Consider the following 20,192-nt stretch of genomic DNA (forward strand, 5'->3'; position numbering starts at 1 on the left):
GAGTTCTCGTCTGTCCTCTGTGACTCTAGTGGGAAAGCACATGCAAGGCACTGAGAACCACAACTCTGTTCAGCAGCTTAAAGGAGTTTGTGAAGAACACCAGAAAGGCCCTCCTTTCCCTTTTTGTTCATATTTTACAACATACTGTCGCTGAACACAGGCATTATGGCTAGCAACTGTTGACAGACACATCTCCTGTGAAATTAAACTACCCATGAAATAAACTACTTCTGAGAGATAATCATATATGCACAGAGTAAGAAATTTTAAGACTTAACTTAAAAAACGCACACACAATTCAATTCCAAAAGTAATTTCCTTTGCATATATTAACTATTTGCCATCACAAATACACTGTGAAATTATATGTGTGTTTGCCAAAAAAATAAAGCCCACTGAGTTGAACATGGCTTACTCTCAAGAATAGGTGCCTAGGATTGCCACCAAAATTTCATTCTTATTACAGTGCAATTCTAACTATGTTAATTCCAATATCCCCATTTCATTTAGTGGGACTTTCTGCTGAGTTAACACTCTTATGAACGCACCTGCAGGCTGAAGTCCTACACCCACTTACTTGAGAATAAGTCCCATTCAACTCAGTGGAGCTGCCCTCAAAGTGAACTATACATAGGGATGGGATCAGCATGTTAAGGATTGCAGTGGTAACTTACAGACTTTAAGGGCTTTTAAAAATCAGTTTGCACTGGCATAACATGCAAAGCCCAGAGCTAAAACAGGATGGGTAAAAATTCTTGATGCCAGTCAAACAGGCATTGTTGGTTAGGAACATAAAATCCCAGTCAAACAGGTACAGTTGGTTAGGAATACAAAACAAGTCTAATATGCTTACAAAGGCCCCCCAAGAGCATCTATTTCTCCTGATGCAACATTTTGTAATGTTTTCCCAATGCAAATTCAGTGCCAGGTGATTTTGACACAGGGAGTTACTGAGTTCTAGTTTTATTTAATGCTAGAAGGAAAGTTTTGTGTTGCATTATTTTATCATATCTGTCATTGTTTTTTAATTCCCACATTTTGTTTTTAATACTATTTTATCTTTCGCTTCTCTGAGCCACCCAGAGAGACAGTGTGGATGGGTGGCTTAATAAAGTCAATAATGATAATAATGTGGATAGGCCATTTCCCCCAAATCCTCCAAGTTGAGCTAGGGCCCAACAGGCACACACTGCAAGGGGGGCAGTGAACTGACCACTTGGCTAGGGCTTCCTTTGCACCAGAAGGGGAACACTAGGTCCCTGTAACAAAGCCTTGAATATCTGTAAGTAGAGCAGCCCACCCATGCCTCCATTTTCCTCCATTCCCTGCTTCCCACATCCCTCTTATTTTCTACCACATTGTAAGCACCTCAGGGCAGAGACCCCCCCCTTTCTCTCACATTTTGGGAAAGCACCATGGATGGCACTAGAGAGAAATAAGAGAAGACAAGGACTCCAGCAGCAATACAGGCAGTTAAGAGCAGGTTTAAGTGCCCTTGAGCAGGGGCAGAGTGCATTTCCCTCACCACACAAGAAAGCAAATGCCAAACTTTAAACTTCAGGCAGTTTCCTAACACTTCGCTGCTGCCCTTCACAATCCTTGTCCCGAAGTGTGATCTCCCACCTTAACACTGTAGAGTACCACAGATCAATTTAGAATTAAAACTTTATAGTGAGGCTGTGTACACACTATACATTTAAAAGCACCTTTTAAGCTCATCCCAGGCCCTCGAACCACACAAGAAACCTGGGACCCTGTCGTTTGCCCCTCACAGAACTCCATTTCCCAGCACCCTTATCAAACTACAGTTCCCAGGATTTGGGGAGTATATACATGTATTGGGGGTGGTGGTTTTTTTTACCAGCCAGCCGTATATAAATTAATCAACTAATAAAAATAAGCAAGTGGTGTGTACCGGGCCTGAGGAGTATTATCCAGCCTTTAATCATACTCAGTCCATGCCTATGAATTTCAGCGGCTCTACTACGAGTAGGGCGCAACCCTGAATATCGTTAATGACACATTGGTTTGTTTCACGTTTAGACTTGTTCTAAATTTTAAACTGTTTCATTTCTCGTCGAGATCCGCTGGGTCATAAATTTGACGGCGACAAGAACCTGCACACCGCTTTGGCAATCACTGTGCACACAAATTCCCCTGGAGGGAGACATGAAAAGGCAACTGCAAGTTCCACTCGGAGAAGACCCCGCTGAAATGGGATGCCCCCATTAACTCCAGTACGTCTCCTCTGAGTAGGAGTGAGGTGAGGGGTTGGGGAGACCACCCCCCTCAGGGGTCCTCTGAGACGGGAATCCGCCGCCTGGCCGAGGGCCACCCGGCACCTGCATGGCGAGGCACGGAGCACGCGCTGCGCCCCCTGCGCCTCACGCCCCGCTATGTCTGCCTGTCTCCCCCCACCTCCCTCACCCTCGAGGGCCAGCCCCTTCCTCCGAAACCATCCCGCCTCCCTCTCCCTCACGCCTCGCCGCCGCCGCCGCCGCCGCTAGGACTGCCGCGCGGTACCTGCCGCTCGCCCTGGCGCACGCCACCCTCAAAGCCCCGGCCGCCGCCGCCGCCGCCATCTTGGCCCTGCTACTGCTCTCTCGTTCGGTGGAGGGAGAAGTCGCCCCGCCGCGCGGCTGCTCTCTGCTCGTTTGCCGCGCCGCCGGGGCTGAGGGAGGGAGGGAGGGAGGGAGCGACTGGGCGGGCGCAGCTGGAGAGCACGAGCCAGCGAGGCGGGCCTCGGGCCGGAGGAGGAGGAGGAGCCGCCGGTTCTCTGAGGCGCTGGGTTAGGTCGCAGCGCCTCAGCCGCCTCGCCTCAGCGGGGATTGAGGGAAGCCCGGGAGCTTCTTGGGTTTCTTCTCTCACGCAGGAAAAAGCATAATAATAATAATAATAATGCCGCAAAACGTCTCCAAGGCGACTCACGCACACATTTGCAAACAGCCATCAATAAATCAATGCCATATAGTTTATCCAGTTCTGGAACGACTAGCATGAGGGCAGCCACACCGCTGTTAACAATGATGCGTTTGCTTTGTTGGAAAGTTATATTTCGGTTTATTCCTCTTCGTTCTGCATAAGTTATGGGGAGCTACTGTGTGGAACAATAATTCGTAATGAAAAAAATAAAAGTAACCATCAGGTGTGTTTTTTTAAAAAAGCCACTACCACCACGCACATACAGAGAACAGCAATGATAATCCATATTCCCTTAAATGGCTAGGAGGTGAGATGCATAATGACAGAGCACAGAAAGGGTTCACTACTGTACTGTGATCTACACCATACATTTAAAGTACATGCCTTCCCCCAAGTAATCCTGGGAGCCCTTGTTTGTTCAGGGTGCTGGTAATTGTAGTTCTGTGAGGGGTAAACTCAATTTCCCAGAATTCTTTGGGGGAAGCCAGGTGTGGATGTGGCAGGTGTTAATGCCAGCAGCAGGCAGGCCTCACTAGGGAGATCATTCTGTTGAGTTTCTACATCTTGCCTTATTTACATTTATTAAACTCTATTAAACAAAGCTTTGCTTCAAGGAGCTCAGGTCAGCAAAAGTGGTTCATCTCCACCCTCCCTTTATCCTCACAAGCCTGTAAGGTAGAAATGGTGAGAGGCAGCAAGTAGCTCAGAGGCACAGTCAGCTTCTGGCCAAGCATGGCTTCAACCTGGGCTACCCTGGTCATAGTTCAACCCTCTTTGTGGTGCAGTTGTCTATACAGTGCATACCTTCCAACATGCCACAGAGGGGAAAAAGGGGCACGTGTCTTTCAGGGCCTCGCTTTGACAGGAGTCATGTGACCCGCATGGGCGCACAGCCCTCCAAAATGTGTTTTGGGGGGGCTGCACTCAAAAACGGGACATCCAGGGATCAGTTGAGTGGTATGTACACAGTTACCTGGGAGTAAGTCACAATAAATTCAATGGGGCTCACTTCTGAATACAGACAGGTTTCGCTATACAAACACAATGCATTCTTGGGAAGTCAGGCAAACGTTTGCATAACGAGTCAACACTCCATTGATTCCAAAATGATGGGCGAAACCAGGAAAACCCTCTGAAACTTTGCAAAAGGCAAACAAATGCTCTCTTATTTATCTGATCTCTCCCCATCCATCCCTCCCTCCCACCATGTGAATCTGTTGCAGTGGAACAGCAAAAGACAAAAAAGTATGGCTTCTTATTTGTTTACAGTAATGCATGCAGGTCTGGCTGTTTGGATATCTGAATCTGCTGTGCATATTTTTGTTTGGGTACAAATTCCTCATGTTTGGATCAGGTAATTTTTGTATAGTGAGTGTTTGGATAGCAGGACTTGTTTGTACTGTACATGTATATAGGATTGCATTGTAAATCACCTTTCCCAATCTCGTACCCTCCAGATGTTTTGAACATCATCAGCCCCAGTCAACATAGCTGCCCAGCATGGTTTACGTTTTTGGTTGGGAGGGGGTTGCTGCAGTTGGTTTATTGTATTTTTATTTAAGATCTCATGATTTATGTGGAAATTGTTCAGTTTCGTGGTATATTTTTTAATGTTTTATTGTTTGTATCTACTTTTATTATGTTGTAGTTATGTGTTTTTTCATATTGTAAGTGTCTTGAACTGTGGAAACGTGGTATACAGATAAAGTTATATATGTATGTATGTATGTATCTGGAGAATGCAGGTAAAGGACTCTGAACCATTAGAAAAAACTGAGGGACTGAAGGTGTGCAGATGGGTAGATCACATTCTCTGTCTCTCTCTCTTTTCACTTGACACTTGAAAATCCTCAGAATGCTAGCTCAAATGGAGATTTAAGATTCAATTGCTTCTGTTGAGTGTGAAATGAGGTCTTTGAAGCCCAACATAGTGCTATGTATGACAGATTGCCAGTGTGAGAAGACTGAAGAATGTTATAACTCATCTATTCTTTCTATCTCGCAGACTCGCCAGGCCAACTCTTGACAAAGCCCTGCTAACACTTCCCATCTGTGCCTAAGAATGGGGCCCCTTTCCCCTCCCATCATCCTTACATCCAGTGGATGCTGCTGCTGTTGCTGCTGCTGCTGCTGCTCTCTCGCTTTTGTTAATCCTCCCCCAAACCCGAAAATAAATATTTAAGGCAGTGCCAAGACCCCTTGTTTGTTTCAGTCATAGCTCTGGAATCCCTGGTATGAGGCAAGGCAGAGGCTTCAGTGTGTGGAGGCAAACTGGATTTATGCTTTGCATCTTTGGCCATGAAGGCTGCGGCAGCCACTGTGTTCATCCTCCTGACCGCTCTTGCTCTTAGGTCTACAGGTAAGAGTGGCGGCACTGAGGGAGATGAAAAGCAGCCTCCACCCTGAACAATGCTAAATTGCTTTTAAGAGGCAAGCGCCAGCAATCTCCTCCACCATTACACTAGTCTTCTGCTTTATTTTTAATTTAATTTTTAAAATGTTATGTCTTGTTGTTATTGGAATGCTGTGCCAACCATCAGCACCGGTGCTCCTCTCATTATTTATTATTTGTTTGGTAGCATTGGGTTGGGGAAGCTGTGTTGTTGGGAACAAAGCTAGAATGAGATGGGGGTTGGAGTCCAACAACATCTGGAGGGAGACGGGTTCCCTATCCTTATTTTGCAGCGTCCCTCTCCCTTACAGGCAATGCGTATCACCTGACTTGTTTCAAAATGTGGTACTCCTGCTTTGAGGTTGGGACTCCTGCTCATTCTGCCGAGTGGGGCCTTGACTTCTTCCCCCAAATCCTGTCCTGATGGCTCTGCCATTCATCAATGATGTGCAGACTGCATAGCATGTTTTGTTTTTTTTCAAATAGGGACCAGCCGTGTCTGCTCCTCAACATTCTTCATTGCTTACCTTCAAGCTTCTCAGTTTCTACCCTATGCATAACATTGCCTTCTCTTTCTGTTCCTGCAGGAAAGAAGTTCCGATGGTGCACCCTTTCTGACCTGGAGCAGAGGAAGTGCTCAGGGCTATCCAAAGTGCTTCTGGCAGTGTTGCCTCCTGCCACGGTCAATGCCTTTGCCAGGGTTTCCTGCATCAGAGCTCACAACACTTATGACTGCATTGACAAGATCAGAGTGAGTACCAAGAAATTCCAGAGGTTATCCAAATAATGGATCTCATTCATTTCTCCACAGTCGGAGCAGGCATCAATGCTTCTGAATACCTGGAAACCACAGGAGGGGAGAGTGCTGTTTCGCTCATGCCCTTATTGTCAGCTTCCCTTTAGGACATCTGATCAGCCACTGTGAGAACAGAATGGTGGGCTTGGTGTGTCAGGGAACTGCCATCGGAGCCAGAGGCGGAGGGAAGGCTCCAGAGCGATGCCGGAGAGGGTCCCAGCAGGGAGAGAGGCAGCCCATCTGCTGGGGAAGGAAATCAGCGTAACACCAGGGGTGAAGGGGGGCAGATGGGGAAATTGGAGACAAGGCTCCAGGACTCTTCACCGGAGACCAGTGGGGAGAGCACGTGCACTCCGCTGCCCACACCCTCCCTGCGCAGAAGACTTCCGCGCAGGGAGAGTAGGAGGAGACTTGGCGTCAAAGAACTTCTTTGCTGGAAGAAGTTTAAGAAACGCCCACTGACGGATTCTGCCAGCGACTGAGACAGCCACGAGTGCAAGGCTGTCCAGAGAGAAAGGGTTCAACCAGGCAACCTAGCCAGGAGTGGCGGCAACTTACGCACGAGCAACCCCCTTAGAACCATTACATGGTGGTTCTGATGTCTTTTGGGCATTTTGGACTACAAATCCCACGAGGCCCAGCCATCACGGCTGTATGCTCCTGAGGCTTATTGGAGTTGCATTCCAAAGCATCCTGAGGGCACCAGGTTGTTGATGGTGGGAATCAAGGGTATGTGGGGGGCGGGCTGCTGGGGTGATTGCCCCGGGTGCATTTTTCTGACAGGCACAGTGTACTGCTCATGCCCCCCCCCCCGAGCCAGCCCTGCGCTAGGAGGGCGCAACAGCCATGTGCCCTTCGATTCCAGACCCTCAAGGGTGAGGCTGTGATTGAAGACATCTAAAGGCAGCCCTGTTTAGGGAAGCTTTTAATGTTTAATAGGGTATTGTATTTTAGTGTTTTGTTGGAAGCTGCCCAGAGTGGCTGGGGAAACCCAGCCAGATGGGTGGGGTATAAATAATAAATGATGATGATGATGATGATGATGATGATGATGATGAAGGGCACATGGTGTCCTTCTAATGCCACCTTCCCTGAGCCTTGCAAAGTGCTGCAGGGCCCTGTGCCTCACAAAGTGGCTCAGGGATGGTATTACTCTGGCAATTTCAGTGGCGAGGGCTGAGCTGGTGCACAGCAGGCTCCGTTCGCTGTGCATGCACCGGGCACCATACAATCACGCTCCACCGCTGGTGAGAATGAAGAGTCGCACATTAATTGTGGGGTTAGCTGAGCACAGCATCTGTTCAGGGTGGAAGCGGTGTTGCCCCAGGCAAATAACTGCAATTATTGTGGCAGGTTTTCATGCTTAATATGTGAGAGATTACAGCCCATTTATTGCTACATACGTACTTATTAAATCCTAACCAGAGGAAATTCTGCCATGACTAGCCAATAATACCAGGAAGTGTTGGGAAAAGTCTGCCTGACTAGAATAACTTGTACTGAAGATATTCAGAAGCTTGTTTTAAATACTATTTCTCATTCTTAATTAGGTGAACAAAGCTGATGCTGTCTCCTTGGATGCTGGAGATGTGTATTCGGCTGTGAAGCTTTATGGCTTGACTGTGGTGGCAAAGGAGATCTATATGGAAGGTCAGTCAGTGACCATACCCCCAGGGCTGGTGTTAGCACCCAGCAAATTAACCAGAGCCTACAGAAATGTAAAGAGCCTGCCCAGCCAAGCCTTGAGTCAGCACAATCCCTGGTGTACCTAGGTTGGCAATGGAGGTCAAGGGTCATGAAAGTGTTCCAAGCAGTGTGCTCTGGAGGGAGGCCTGCTCCCTTGGCTCTGGGATTTTATTATGGGATAGATGCTCCTCAGGGTCCTCATGACATCATTGGCATCAAAATGTCTGTCCATACCCTGCCCCCCAATTTAATCTGGGATCTAAACTTTCCAGCAGAAAATCAATAATTTACAAAACAAAACTGGTGCCAATAGCCCAACTGTAAATTAAACTGCCATCTGGAAGTACCGTAAACATTTCTTTAACAGAACTGGCCTTGCTTTTTCCACACAGACATTGCTTTGATCTGTGATAAACTGAGAGCATATCAACATAACACAGACTTAACTGGCTCAACCAGGGTGCCAGCTTGAATAAAATATGGGGAGGGAGGTAAGGCAAGCCCCACCCTGTGTATTCGATCACATGATGTGGTGAACACAATCATTTGAATGGCAATGCCAATCAACTTTTGGGTGGACAACCCCCTCAGATACTTTATTGGTGGGGCAAAGCCCCGTCGGCTCCTAGGAGTTGGCTCCTATGGGCTCAACCATCATTCCTTCTCCCTAGGAAATCCTGAGAACACGAAGGAAGGCTTAGTGTAGTATAGCCATTTCCAACCTGGTGCCCTTCTGATGTTGTGGACTACAACTCCCATCAGCTCCAGTCAGCATGTCTCTATGATGAAAGTTGTGATCCAAAACAACTGGAGGGCATGCAGTTGAGGAAGGCTGTTCTGTTCACACAGAGATCTCTCACTGTTCATTAACATGGTTCCTGTATCTTCTGTACTTTTTTTATCACTAGGTAACTGTGTGTTTGCTGTAGCTGTGGCCAGACGAGGAACGCTGGATATCCAAAGGCTAAAAGGGAGCCGCAGTTGCCACAATGGAGCCAGGTGGACCTCTGGTTGGAACATCCCTTTGGGCTTCCTTCTGGTTAGGAATGACCTTGTATGGGATGAAGACCAGCCTCTCAGCCACAGTGAGTGCACAGTGAAAGATCAGATGCTTAGCCTTGTATCAGTGGTCTGCAACCATGGGAATTTGAGGGGAAGGACAATGTGCAGAGCACCTACCATAGGTCCCAAGTTCTTCTACTTATATTGAGACCACTTCTGCCACATGACATCCTCTTTAGTCCCCCTGGTTTGAGCAGGAGAAATGTCAGAGCATGTTACTGAAACCAAAAGAGCACCAAACTGCTTAACTGTTTTAAGGCTGGACGATACCCAGGATGCTGCGTGTCAAAGAAAAGCAAACCGTACCTGAGAGCTGATCATGACATGCACAAAGTGTCCTCACAATGTATTCTCATACCCTTCTGTGCCCACAAATCATAAACACGTGATGAGATCCTGAGACAGGTTCTCAGATCCTGTTTGGCCAGAGCTTTTTTTCGGGGAGAGCTGCAAGCCAATTTGACAACACCCAAAGGAAGCACCTGTAATCATTGCGTTGCCTGGTAAAGTGCTCCCTTCCTGTTTTTGTTTTTTGATCCAGATCATTATGAGGCATCTTTAATTTCAAAAGGATTAAGTCTGTCAACCAATTCAAGAAATTTAGTTGGCTAATTATCTTGTCTTTTACCAGTTAAGTTTCAATAAACCCACATTTTACCAAAACTTCAATATAGGAAAAGAAAGTGCAATATAATTTACAGTTAATTAAAAATTAAGGACTTGCCGATCGAAAGGTCGGCGGTTCGAATCCCTGCGGCAGGGTGCGCTCCCGCTGCTCTGTCCCAGCGCCTGCCAACCTAGCAGTTCGAAAGCACCTCCGGGTGCAAGTAGATAAATAGGGACCGCTTACCAGCGGGAAGGTAAACGGCGTTTCCGTGTGCGGCTCTGGCTCGCCAGAGCAGCGATGTCACGCTGGCCACGTGACCCGGAAGTGTCTCCGGACAGCGCTGGCCCCTGGCCTCTTAAGTGAGATGGGCGCACAACCCCAGAGTCTGTCAAGACTGGCCCGTACGGGCAGGGGTACCTTTACCTTTACCTTTAAAAATTAATGATTAAGCAGAAGCTACCATTCATTGTTAGCTGCAAACATATTATTTATTAATTTCTTTTTCATTCACCGCTGCAGAAAGAGACCAGACCCCAAAGTAGCCTAAGTGAAACAAGCACCTACATTCTTAACTTGCAGCCCAGGTGATGAACTATCACCTTGCCAATGAGACATTAAACTCCTAATTCTAATTTAAAAAATAGATGAAGACTGGGGTCTGACTCTTGAAAATGTTTGGTTACAGCATTAACATACAGTATTATGTCTGCTCAAAAGTTTGCCCCATTGAGTTCAATGGAATGTCTTCAAAGGTTATAGATTTGTTTTATATGGATATAGATATGGTTATAGATTTGCAACCTCGGGCTGCAGTCCTGTACCTAGAATGAAGTCCCAATGAACTCAGAGGGGTCTACTTCTAAGTAGCCATACTTAGGAATACAACATAGTGGGTACATTTCTGTGCATGCTTATCTGAGGATAGGGCTACATTCTGCCTCTGTTGCTGGAGGTAGTATGCCTTTGAATTTGCTGGGAATCCCAAGTGGGGAGAGAGCACTGCTGTTGCACCCAGGTTCTGCTTGTGAACCAGAGGCACCTGGCTGGCTATTTGAGAACAGAATATTGGAGTAGATGGGACTTCTTGGGTCTGACCGAGATGGGCTCTTCTTACATTCTGATCATGCAGAGGTTGAGTCGAGAATCTGTGTTATTTTAGCAGTGCGTTTCCATGAGAATGTCTCCCCTTCTCATTTCTCCAGTCGTCGGTGGTTATTTCAATGCCAGCTGCATCCCCGGCATTGGAGTCGCCTCTCCGCAGCTCTGCTCCCTTTGCCAAGGACAGAAATCCTACATCCAGGACAGGAACCACTTCTGTGAGACCAGCGGTGGCGAACCCTTCTCTGGTTCAGATGGGGCCTTCAGGTGGCCTTGCACTTGTGCCTGAAGTGCAGGCGGGTGGGGCTGGAGCAGGAGCTGGGTGGCCTCCTGTGCTAACGCCACTTCAATCTGTGTGCAGGTGCTTGAAGAATGGGGTGGCAGATGTTGCTTTCCTGGATCACCTGGCCATCATGAACGCCACAGGTAAACTTCTTGCTCGGGGACTCTCATCTTAACATTTGCCCTGGAGACGTACAGCAGTCCGAAGTTAAATTCTCTCACTCCAGCTTCTCTCGATGCCAGTCGTTCTTTTCCCCTCCCCTTGTTCAGAGTCAGAACAAGAAGAATATGAGTTGCTGTGTCCTGATGGGTCCACAGCTCCCATGACTGCTTACGCTGCCTGCAATCTGGGCCGAGGGCCAGGACGGGCCATTGTCACGCGCCACAACTTCAAGAAGATCGCCAAGAAGCTTCTGACTGTCATTCAGGTATTTCTTAGCCAACACAAGGAGGGGTACAGTAGGGCTCATGCCCGAGGCCTAGTTGACATAAAGAGCTACTGGGTGAGCCAAAAGGACAATTCCATTTAAAAAAAAATTAAAAAGTGTTTGGCAGACAACAAAATCTGGCTGTTTTGAGTGTTGAAACTGAGTGCTCTAGTTTTTGTGCTCCTAAAAACAATGTGCCATGCTGGCTGGGGCTGATGGGAGTTGTGGTACAAAAAATCGGGGGGGGGGGCAGGCTGGTGAAAGCTCTCACCTATTGAATGGCTTGTGGGAGGTGCCAAGCCAGTTTTGTAGGGTGTTGCAATCATGTCCACACTGTCTCTTTCCCTTGGGGATATGTGGCCTCTTTTTTTTTTCTTTTTTTTTTGGTGCAATTATTCTGCTGCTGGCTCACTATATTATCAGCCAAATAATAACTAGAAAAGAGATGCTGAAGTTATATCAGCATTTGGAAGAAAATAGCAAAGAAGTATGTTTCTGGGTGAGTCATGGCAGATAATTTTTTTAAAAACCCAATACTGGTGTCACTGCTACTTACCAGGATGGCACTGACATGATAAGGAGGGTGTGGGTCTCTATATGGGTGCACCAGGAGCAGCACTGGTTTGGCAGCAGCAGTCCCACTGGTGCAGCTGCATGGCCCTGACCTTGCTGTGACCTTGCCGAAATCCCATCCCATCCAGAGAGGCGGCGGTGATGCTTGTGTTGGGAAGATAGCTTTGCTCCATCATATGTGCCAATACTGCCTCCAGATGTTGTTGCGATCCACCTCTCATCCGCTGCAGCCAGCATAGCCAGTCATCCGGAATGATGGGCACTGCAGTCCAACCATACCTGCAAGTTGCCATGTTGGCTGTCCCAGTGGCTTATTTCATCGTATAGCCACCTCTGCTGGGTAGCCCAAGGCTAGCTGAAACTTGCTCTTGTCCTTAGCACCTCTTTGGAAAGAAGGGAAGAGAGAAGGCCAGATTCGAGCTTTTTGCCTCTGCGCCATTCAGAGGGAAGAACCTGCTCTTCCACGATGCGACACACCACTTCCAGCTTGTTGATGAGGAGGCTGAAATCAGCCACGTTCTTGGCCTGGATTATGTTGCTCTGCTGCAGGGCTTGGGCCATGAAGGTGAGAGAGTGCCTCCCTCCCTCATGAAATCATGGGGAGTCCCGAAAGATCCTATATAGGATCAAAAGAGCCCCGAAGATCCTATATAGCACTAGGAGCGTAGCTGGAGGTCAGCCCTTGAGGTATGGGCCCCAGATCATTTTCTAGGAGTCCCAGGTGTTTCTGGATGCTTAATTGAATTGAGAGGCAGAACTGGGCTGGATGCTGAATTAGGAGTATAAATTAATTCAATGTGATCTCATCTAGAGATGCTTTGGAGGGCAACGAATAAGAACACAAGGACAGCCCTGCTGGATCAGGCAAACTGAGGCACAGATAGCCCAGCATCCTGTCTTTGCAGTGGTCAATCAGCTGCCACAAAGGCCACCCAAAAGCCAAACCTGAGTGCAACAGCAGTGCTCCTCCACTTGCAGTTCCCAACCACTGGGCATTATTCAGGGGCACACTGCCTACGAATTTTTGTAATGGAAGGGAAACTGAACTGATTTGGGGTGCAAATCAACTAAAGTATATATTTGGGGTGATCTAGATGGGAAACCACCTGGCTCACCATCTAAAGTTGCTTCTATAATAAAAATTAGCGTCTGCAGATTTTACGCAAGTATCTTTCTGTGAGCCTATGCCTCAGATCTCTGAAGTACTAGCAGCTCGGTTACTAGGTGATGCAATTTGTTCTCCTTCCTATGACAATACCTTCTCCTGCTGCCTCAGGGAGCTCCCTGGCCAACAGCCTGGTCCGCTGGTGTTGTATCAGCAACGCTGAACTCCGCAAATGTGAGGAGTGGGCTCTGAATGTCAGGTCACACCCGCTGGTCTGTGTCCAAGCAAACTCTATGGTCAACTGCATTGAGCTGATCAAGGTGAGTTGCACACAATCTGGGAAGCAAAACCGGCAGTGCTTTCTTTTTACGTAAGCAAAAGATACAAATAAATCACCCCATCTCAATAAGGCCCAGATTGACTGGAACAACACAGCCAGATGGGCGGGGTATAATTAATAAAACTAATATTTTCTCCGGTTCCACCTGTTTCCCAGCCCAGACAGACGATGGCTGGGAAAAGGCCTCAATTCTGGCAAGAACTCCATGGCTTGCAGGGAAGGGGGTGGCTTTCTTTAACATGCCAATGTCAGACTGTCAACTGTGCACTTTTTCACGGGGCAGAACAATGAGGCAGACGCCGTTACACTGGACGCCACACATGCCTACTTTGCAGGGAGATGCGCTCTTGTTCCTGTGGCTGCAGAATGTTATGGTGAGCTGCCTCTTTTTAAAAAAAAACACACACCAAACTAACACATTTTAATTGGTTTTTCACTAGAGTGGCAATAAAAGTAAAACATAAAAAATACCTCTAAGCATGCAGGGGGAATAGTCTGCAAGCTGCTGCAGATAACCGTAAATGTCAGTGGTGTGTAAAATGCCTAATCTGGTGCATGGCAGAGGTGAGGTGATGTGTGTGTGCGCATCTGTTATGGTATGATAAATATTTCTTGCTCATAGCCATAGAGTCATTGCAAACAATAAACATAAAATGTCTTGTTGCCACAAACACAAGCAGATGTACTTAGTATTAAGATAAAATGAAAGTTAAAATAAATCCTTAAAACATCCTGGAACGACGCTTAACTTTAAACCACTCAAATGAATGAATCGCCTTTATAGCCTTTACTGCCATCCAATTCAGAGTTCTCACTCCAATGGCTTTCGTTTTCAGTTCAGCAAAGCTTGCAACCCAGAAGAATTAAAAGAGCACTTTGCTGACTCGTGCACTGAAGTGCATCCATCACTCTGTGACTTGGCACTTGATGACTGGTAGTTGAATAGTACAGTCAGTATTGTGCTGCTGTTTTCTGACACTGACAGGTGATATTGCAGTGCTCACAGTGGTGTTCACTCTGTGACTGATCATTTACAAGGCAATAGCTGATGCTGCAATCATCGAGTAATGAACAGGCATGTACGAAGAATGCGCCTGTGGTCTTTTTCTGTGCCCCGTCTTCTTGGTGCAAGTTCCTCAGTGCCACAGTGAATTTGTAATGGAGCAAATGGATATTGCAAGGTGGCCTGAAGGTTCACTTCTGGGGCCAGAGTGTTCACATGGCATTCCCGACATGGGTATCTCAGCTAGAGCATCCTGGGATTCTGGTTTCCAGAGGAATTCTCCCTCAGAGAAAAAAACTGATAGCTCCTGGGCCTGATATAAAGGCACTTTCCTAAAGGAGACATGAATTGATGTAATTCCCAAACTGACAACCTTCAGATGTTTTGGACTACAACTCCCATGATCCCTGGCCATTGACACTGCTGGCTGGGGCTGATGCGAGCTGTAGTCCAAAATATGGGGGGAAGGTCAGGTTGGAGAAGATCCGTGTTTAGTATTGAGCACCTACCAAGTGGTGTAAGGCATGAGTCTTCTGTTCAGACGTCACTTCCTTATGCCTTTTTGTGTACAGGAGAAGAATGCACTTCAGCTCAGGGAGAAGAGGAAACTGAGAAGCTGGCTCACCTTACAGGTAAAGGGAAGTGCCTGTAATCATAGAAATGTGGATGGGATCCAGAGGATCATCTGATCCAACCCTCTGCAATGCAGGAATCTAGACTAGATCTTACATGACAGGTGGCCTTCCAAACTCTGCTTAAATACCTCCAAGGAAGGAGAACCCACCACCTTTCATGCAACGCGAATTGCATCTACTAGACCCCTCCCTTTTTAAAGTCCCTCCAGGATTAGGGGCCCCAGAAGCTTAAGCTTCCTTTGTTTCATAGTAGATCCGCTCCTGCTGCCATATTCTAATGCCTCCTTATTGCCACACAGCTCTTCCTCCAATTTATGCAGTGGCCCTTGTCAAGAAGAATGCCAAGTATGTGAACATCTACAATCTGGGGAGGAGGCGCTCCTGCCACAGCCATGTGTACAGCCCAGGAGGGTGGCTCCTCCTTGCCCAGTACACGGTGGGGGCTCCCGAGAATGGCACTGCCAACTGCAACCTCAGCTCTGGTGAGAATTACAGCAGAATCTCCAAAACAAATGGAGACAACTTGATTCGAGAGGAAAGGTGGGAGTGGGTTTGTCGGGGGTGGTGTTGCTAGATCAGGCTTCCTCAACCTTGGCCCTCCAGACTACAATTCCCATCATCCCTGACCATTGGTCCTGCTAGCTAGGGATCATGGGAGTTGTAGGCCAAAAACATCTGGAGGGCCAAGGTTGAGGAAGCCTGTCCTAGATCTTTATTGAATCAGGATAAAAGCCTAGGCCACTTCCCTTTCTATGTTCCATTTAAGCCTCCTACTTGTTCTAGCCAACACAGTCCCTTCCAGATGCTGTTGGATTACAACTCCCATCAGTCCCAGCAGGCAGCATGGTCAGTGATGATGGGAATTGTAGTCCAGCATCATCTGGAAGGCTACACATTAGCTACGTCTGGTTTAAACATGTGCAGCAGGAAATGGGGCCTACTTTACTGAATATTTCAAACGAGTTCACAACCCAGTACAGTGTGGGCTGGGAAAAAATGTGGTCCTGAGGATTATGTTAGATTTCCATCAGCCACATGGCCAACCATCAGAGAGGATGGGAGGTGTGATTCAGCAGCATCTGAAAGTCCATAGGTTCCCCATCCCTGTGCTGCTGTGGCCACAGAAATTAAAATAAGCTGCACATTAATGCCTCTCTCTATCTGGGGCCTGAATGCTGGTGGGAATTGATACTGCTGAAGTATGAAAATACTGGGCTTGTGGTACAAATTTATCCAGCTTGCGATGCACAAATGTATTTTGAGAGAAGCTTACTGTCCCCAGAAAAAAAGGATTTTAATGTGTAAATTAAATCAAGGTGACGTGTGCGGCAAGTTATGCATGTGTACAAACTGCATTGCACAGACAAGGTATACAAAGAAGACTCTCTCAATGGCTGCTTTTCACTGCTGCAACAGACACAAACTTTTTTTTATGGCTGATTTGCAGAACAATACCTTGGTTTGGAAGTTCTGATTTAGACAATCAGTTCAGCCAAAATGTTCAAGTTAGCAAAACTCATATGCACCGAAAGAGTAGGGGAAGCATCACACAAGCGTTTAGAAAAGCAAATGATACCTGGCTGCTGAAAGAGAAATAAATATAAACAACCAACTGTTTAGTTTTGCTTTTAAAAGTTTTCTGCACAAGCAACAGCAAGCTGAGTAAAATTAGCTATCCTGTTCCTTAGTTTTCTTCGGTCATCAGGGAATAATTTCCTCCACTGCTTTTAACCACTGTTCCACTGCGAGTTTAACTACTGGCCCTTCTCTCCCCACTGAAAGCTTACGAGGATTACTTCTGGAAGGGGTGCATGCCAGGAGGTGGTGGGAACCTTTGCAAAGTCTGCATTGGGCAAAAGGAGGCGGAGGGAGGAAGGGGGTCATCCAGGTGCGCAGCCAATCACAACGAACTCTACTATGGAAACCTGGGTGCCCTCAGGTGAGTCAAAGGATATTGCTTAAAAATGACTGCTGTATACATTATAAGGTTAATGTAACTGATTTGTAGAAAAGACTGCTGCCTGAAAAAAGAGACAAAGGATTTTGTAACTGAAGGAAACATTTAATTAAAATTATATTTAAAAAAACCAATGACTGACTGCTGCCAAACTCTAAATTCCTTGGTGGCAGTCATTACACACTAAGTTAAATAGTGGGTTTTATCAGACTACTAAGTCATGCTCGGAGGAGGAATGGAGAAATCTGTAAATTTTGGCTTCTCTCTGTTTCTCATTTTTCCTCAATCTTAAATTCAGTTTGTCACTTTCCCCACCAGTCTGCGATGTATTTTTTTTAAGTCCTCATGAAAAATAATCAGCATTTTAGTGCTATTTTCTCCTAACAGACACATATTTGTATGTTGCAGGTTTGCCTAATACGTACATTTTGCAAGCAGTATTACATAATGTAATGCATTTGTATAGGTTATTTTCATTAATATATACACTTATGGACACACTTTATATTTGGAGAAGTGCAAATTTCTAAGAATAGCTACATTTTGGTTCATGTATCATCTTTGGAAGTGAGAATCAGGCAGATTAGTATCAAAATGCAAATTGAGCCAAATTTCTCCACCACCCCTCACTCATAAGGGGCACACCCATGTAAAAAACACTGTAAATGCAGCTTGCAACACAATGGGGGGGGAATGATCTGACTGTGTTTTAAGCCATTCACGTGACTAACTTTTGCTGGATTTGGACCACTCTTCTTCCAGGTGCCTCTTTGGTGATCCCAGTGGAAGAAGTTTTGGTGATGTGGCTTTTTTAGAACACCATAACCTGCTCCAGAATATTCAGTGTAAGATGATTCTTTCAATCTTTTAAGATTCCAGTAAGGTGTCAAAGGGAATTTTCAACTTAACTTCCCTCCAGATGTTATCACCAGTTAAATAGCCTATCTAATCTAACGTCGTAAGAGTGAACTAGTACTACTGTACTTTTGTTTCTGAGAATATCGGAACTCTTGGAACTTAACACCTGCATAAAAAAAACAATTGTACTGTATTCTTTTGTTCTATTAATTCTTAAGATATCATATTGATCAATAGTTCAATGACAGATATCTGGATCTTATTTACAAAGCAAATGGATCTCATGAAGAACTGCTTTGTTTTTGTTTTGCTCCTTCGCAGACCTGGATAGCTCAGGCTGGGCAAAAGGATGTTCTCCAAGTGACCTTGAACTCCTGTGCCTCGACGGCAGCCGCGCAAATGTGACAGAATGGAAAGTCTGCAACCTGGGCCTTGTCCCTCCCAATATAGTTGTGACACACCCCGTAACTGCACCAAAGGTCTATGACTTCCTGGTGAAGTCACAGGTCAGTTTGAATGTGTCGGACTGAACGATAAGAGCTTAAACATTTGTGAGAGCTTCCAGCCGTGGATGGTTTAAGTAACACCCAGTTATTGCTGTTTGGCTTTAAGCTGCAAGTGGAAAAGCAACTCTGCATCCAAAGAATATTCTGTGGCCTCCTTTGGTGGTGTGCTTTTAATTGGGAACATGATCTGGGGGATGGGGGGCGGGATTGCATGCCCACCCGCCACTGCTGGACATCCAATTACAATTGCTGCCCCTTGAGGAAAATAAAGGCCATGTTTTTGGAAAACAATGAGTCAAAATGATAGAGATGATTCCTAGCAGACTACAGAGAGGGAAATAGGTGAAGCAATCTGTACAGTCCATAACCAGACAGAAAAGATATTGAAGCGCTCTATATTGGCTTTGCTTGTATTCGCGTTTCCACAGCTTCACCTTTCTCTTTTTTAGGAACAAAGCGTAGGCTTGACCTTTCAGCTCTTTCAATCAAAGGCGTACGGTGAAAGTGACCTGCTCTTTAAAGATGCCACTCGGCAGCTCATTCCTACAAGCCACCTGGACTATGAGACAATCCTTGGGGAGCCCTTCTTCCAGCTTGCAGAGTCTGTTTTCAACTGCACACCTGCAGGTAAGGTGGGCTTACCTGGAAGGAGACATATGGCAGGGTCTAAGTTGTGCACCCCACTTGCCCTCTACTGCATTGTACTTGACATGCCTATGAGGGCAAGAATACTGATCCACTTGCTGGAGAGCTTCTACAGGATCTAGTAATAGAATGCATGATATGCAAAATTGTTGGAGAACTCTCGGGTTATTGAATGTCTGACAGACATTAAGTTGAACTGTGTAATAACTGTGCCTGCAAAGTTATTTGAGTAGTCTGGATGTGCTATGCACAGGTTAAGTGTCAGCAAGATAGTGCAAATTATGCTCAAATCAGTTGATGCTAGGCAATTTCTGATAAATGATAGTTATTATCATCATCATTAATTGAATTCCTTATCCACCCTTCATGAGGTTTTTTTTCGGGGGGGGGGGAATTACAGTATATAAAAACATAATGCAATTAAAGCACAACAACCCCACATAACACCCCTGGCAAATTGTATTTTGCTTGGTTATTGTAATGGGTTAGGGTAGGAACCATAAAGGGCACAGAGCCCCTTGCTTCAACCCAAAGATATATAGATTTCAGACCATTGCCTGGCTTTGCTAAAAAGATTTCAGCAGCTGTCCAAACACATTCTTGCAGCTGTTAAGGGCTGAAAACATGTTTTACAGAAAGCAAATTTGAGATTCTGAGAAAGCTACATTCTGAGCTTGCTCGACTCTCAGAAAATCACAGCGGGTGCACACACACACACACACACAGACCTGCCTAGTGGCATAACTTAGATATATCCCATTTTGGTTTTCAGGCATCCTGGACTTCTGCAAACAAGACACTTGCATCTATTCAGAGCAACACTGATGTTGTTTCTAGGGAAACTCCCAAAACAGAAGTGAGACTGCAGTGGAAGATTTGATGCATTCGCCAGGAAGGCAGAGAATTTCCAGGAGGCTCTGTGGGCTTCATCAGTGGCTGGCTGTTTTCCTTAGGAAACATATTCAAGGTGGGTTTAGTATACCAGCTAATACTAGAATGTCACCCGCGTTGTTAGCCAGCCTCCAGTACCACCATGCTGGAAGAGCTCTTGATTTCCCTGCTGCTTAAGTTTTCCTCAGGCTGTATCTTCAGTTATTCCAAAACATACACTTGCCTAGAAAGATTTCACAGCAGCTTACCCTGGAATGGCTTGCATAAGATTTACTTGCAGATCTACTGATATTTTAACAACTAGCCATGCGTTTCCCAATCTGATACTTTCCAGGTCTTGTATATCACTGAAAATTTAAATAAAGGCATTGCTATAAAACAAAGAAATCCCTTTAACACACGCATG

The 20,192-nt window shown here is 46.1% G+C and overlaps 2 protein-coding genes across 9 annotated transcripts in view; one reads left to right on the forward strand and one right to left on the reverse strand.

Moving 5' to 3' along the window:
* The window catches only part of PISD (phosphatidylserine decarboxylase), a 40,624-nt gene extending 37,925 nt beyond the window's left edge, over positions 1–2,699 (reverse strand). Inside the window, exon 1 of the mRNA XM_079956910.1 lies at positions 2,524–2,699. Within this exon, the coding sequence (XP_079813036.1) occupies positions 2,524–2,582 (59 nt within the window). The 5' untranslated portion in view covers positions 2,583–2,699. The remainder of the gene's footprint in view (positions 1–2,523) is intronic.
* Positions 2,700–3,948: 1,249 nt separating this feature from the next.
* On the forward strand, positions 3,949–20,182 carry LOC307204744 (ovotransferrin-like). Of its 8 annotated transcripts, none has more exons than XM_079956632.1 (17): positions 3,949–4,167; positions 5,902–6,065; positions 7,661–7,760; positions 8,705–8,881; positions 10,668–10,830; positions 10,925–10,989; positions 11,116–11,273; positions 12,225–12,411; positions 13,123–13,271; positions 13,575–13,665; positions 14,867–14,926; positions 15,229–15,411; positions 16,712–16,868; positions 17,649–17,731; positions 18,066–18,250; positions 18,700–18,877; positions 19,668–20,182. In XM_079956632.1, the coding sequence occupies exons 1-17, from the start codon at positions 4,080–4,082 to the stop codon at positions 19,718–19,720; spliced, it is 2,241 nt and encodes a 746-aa protein (XP_079812758.1). In that variant the 5' UTR covers positions 3,949–4,079; the 3' UTR covers positions 19,721–20,182. The 8 variants fall into 8 exon arrangements, 6 of the variants coding, with proteins under 6 accessions (XP_079812758.1, XP_079812760.1, XP_079812761.1 ...); XM_079956633.1 differs by lacking the exon at positions 3,949–4,167 and adding an exon at positions 4,438–5,281; XM_079956630.1 differs by lacking the exon at positions 3,949–4,167 and having other exon boundaries at positions 4,437–6,065.
* Positions 20,183–20,192: the final 10 nt, after the last annotated feature.

The sequence above is a fragment of the Podarcis cretensis genome (genome assembly GCF_951804945.1).
Source record: "Podarcis cretensis genome assembly, chromosome: 16".
Lineage (NCBI taxonomy): Eukaryota > Metazoa > Chordata > Lepidosauria > Squamata > Lacertidae > Podarcis > Podarcis cretensis.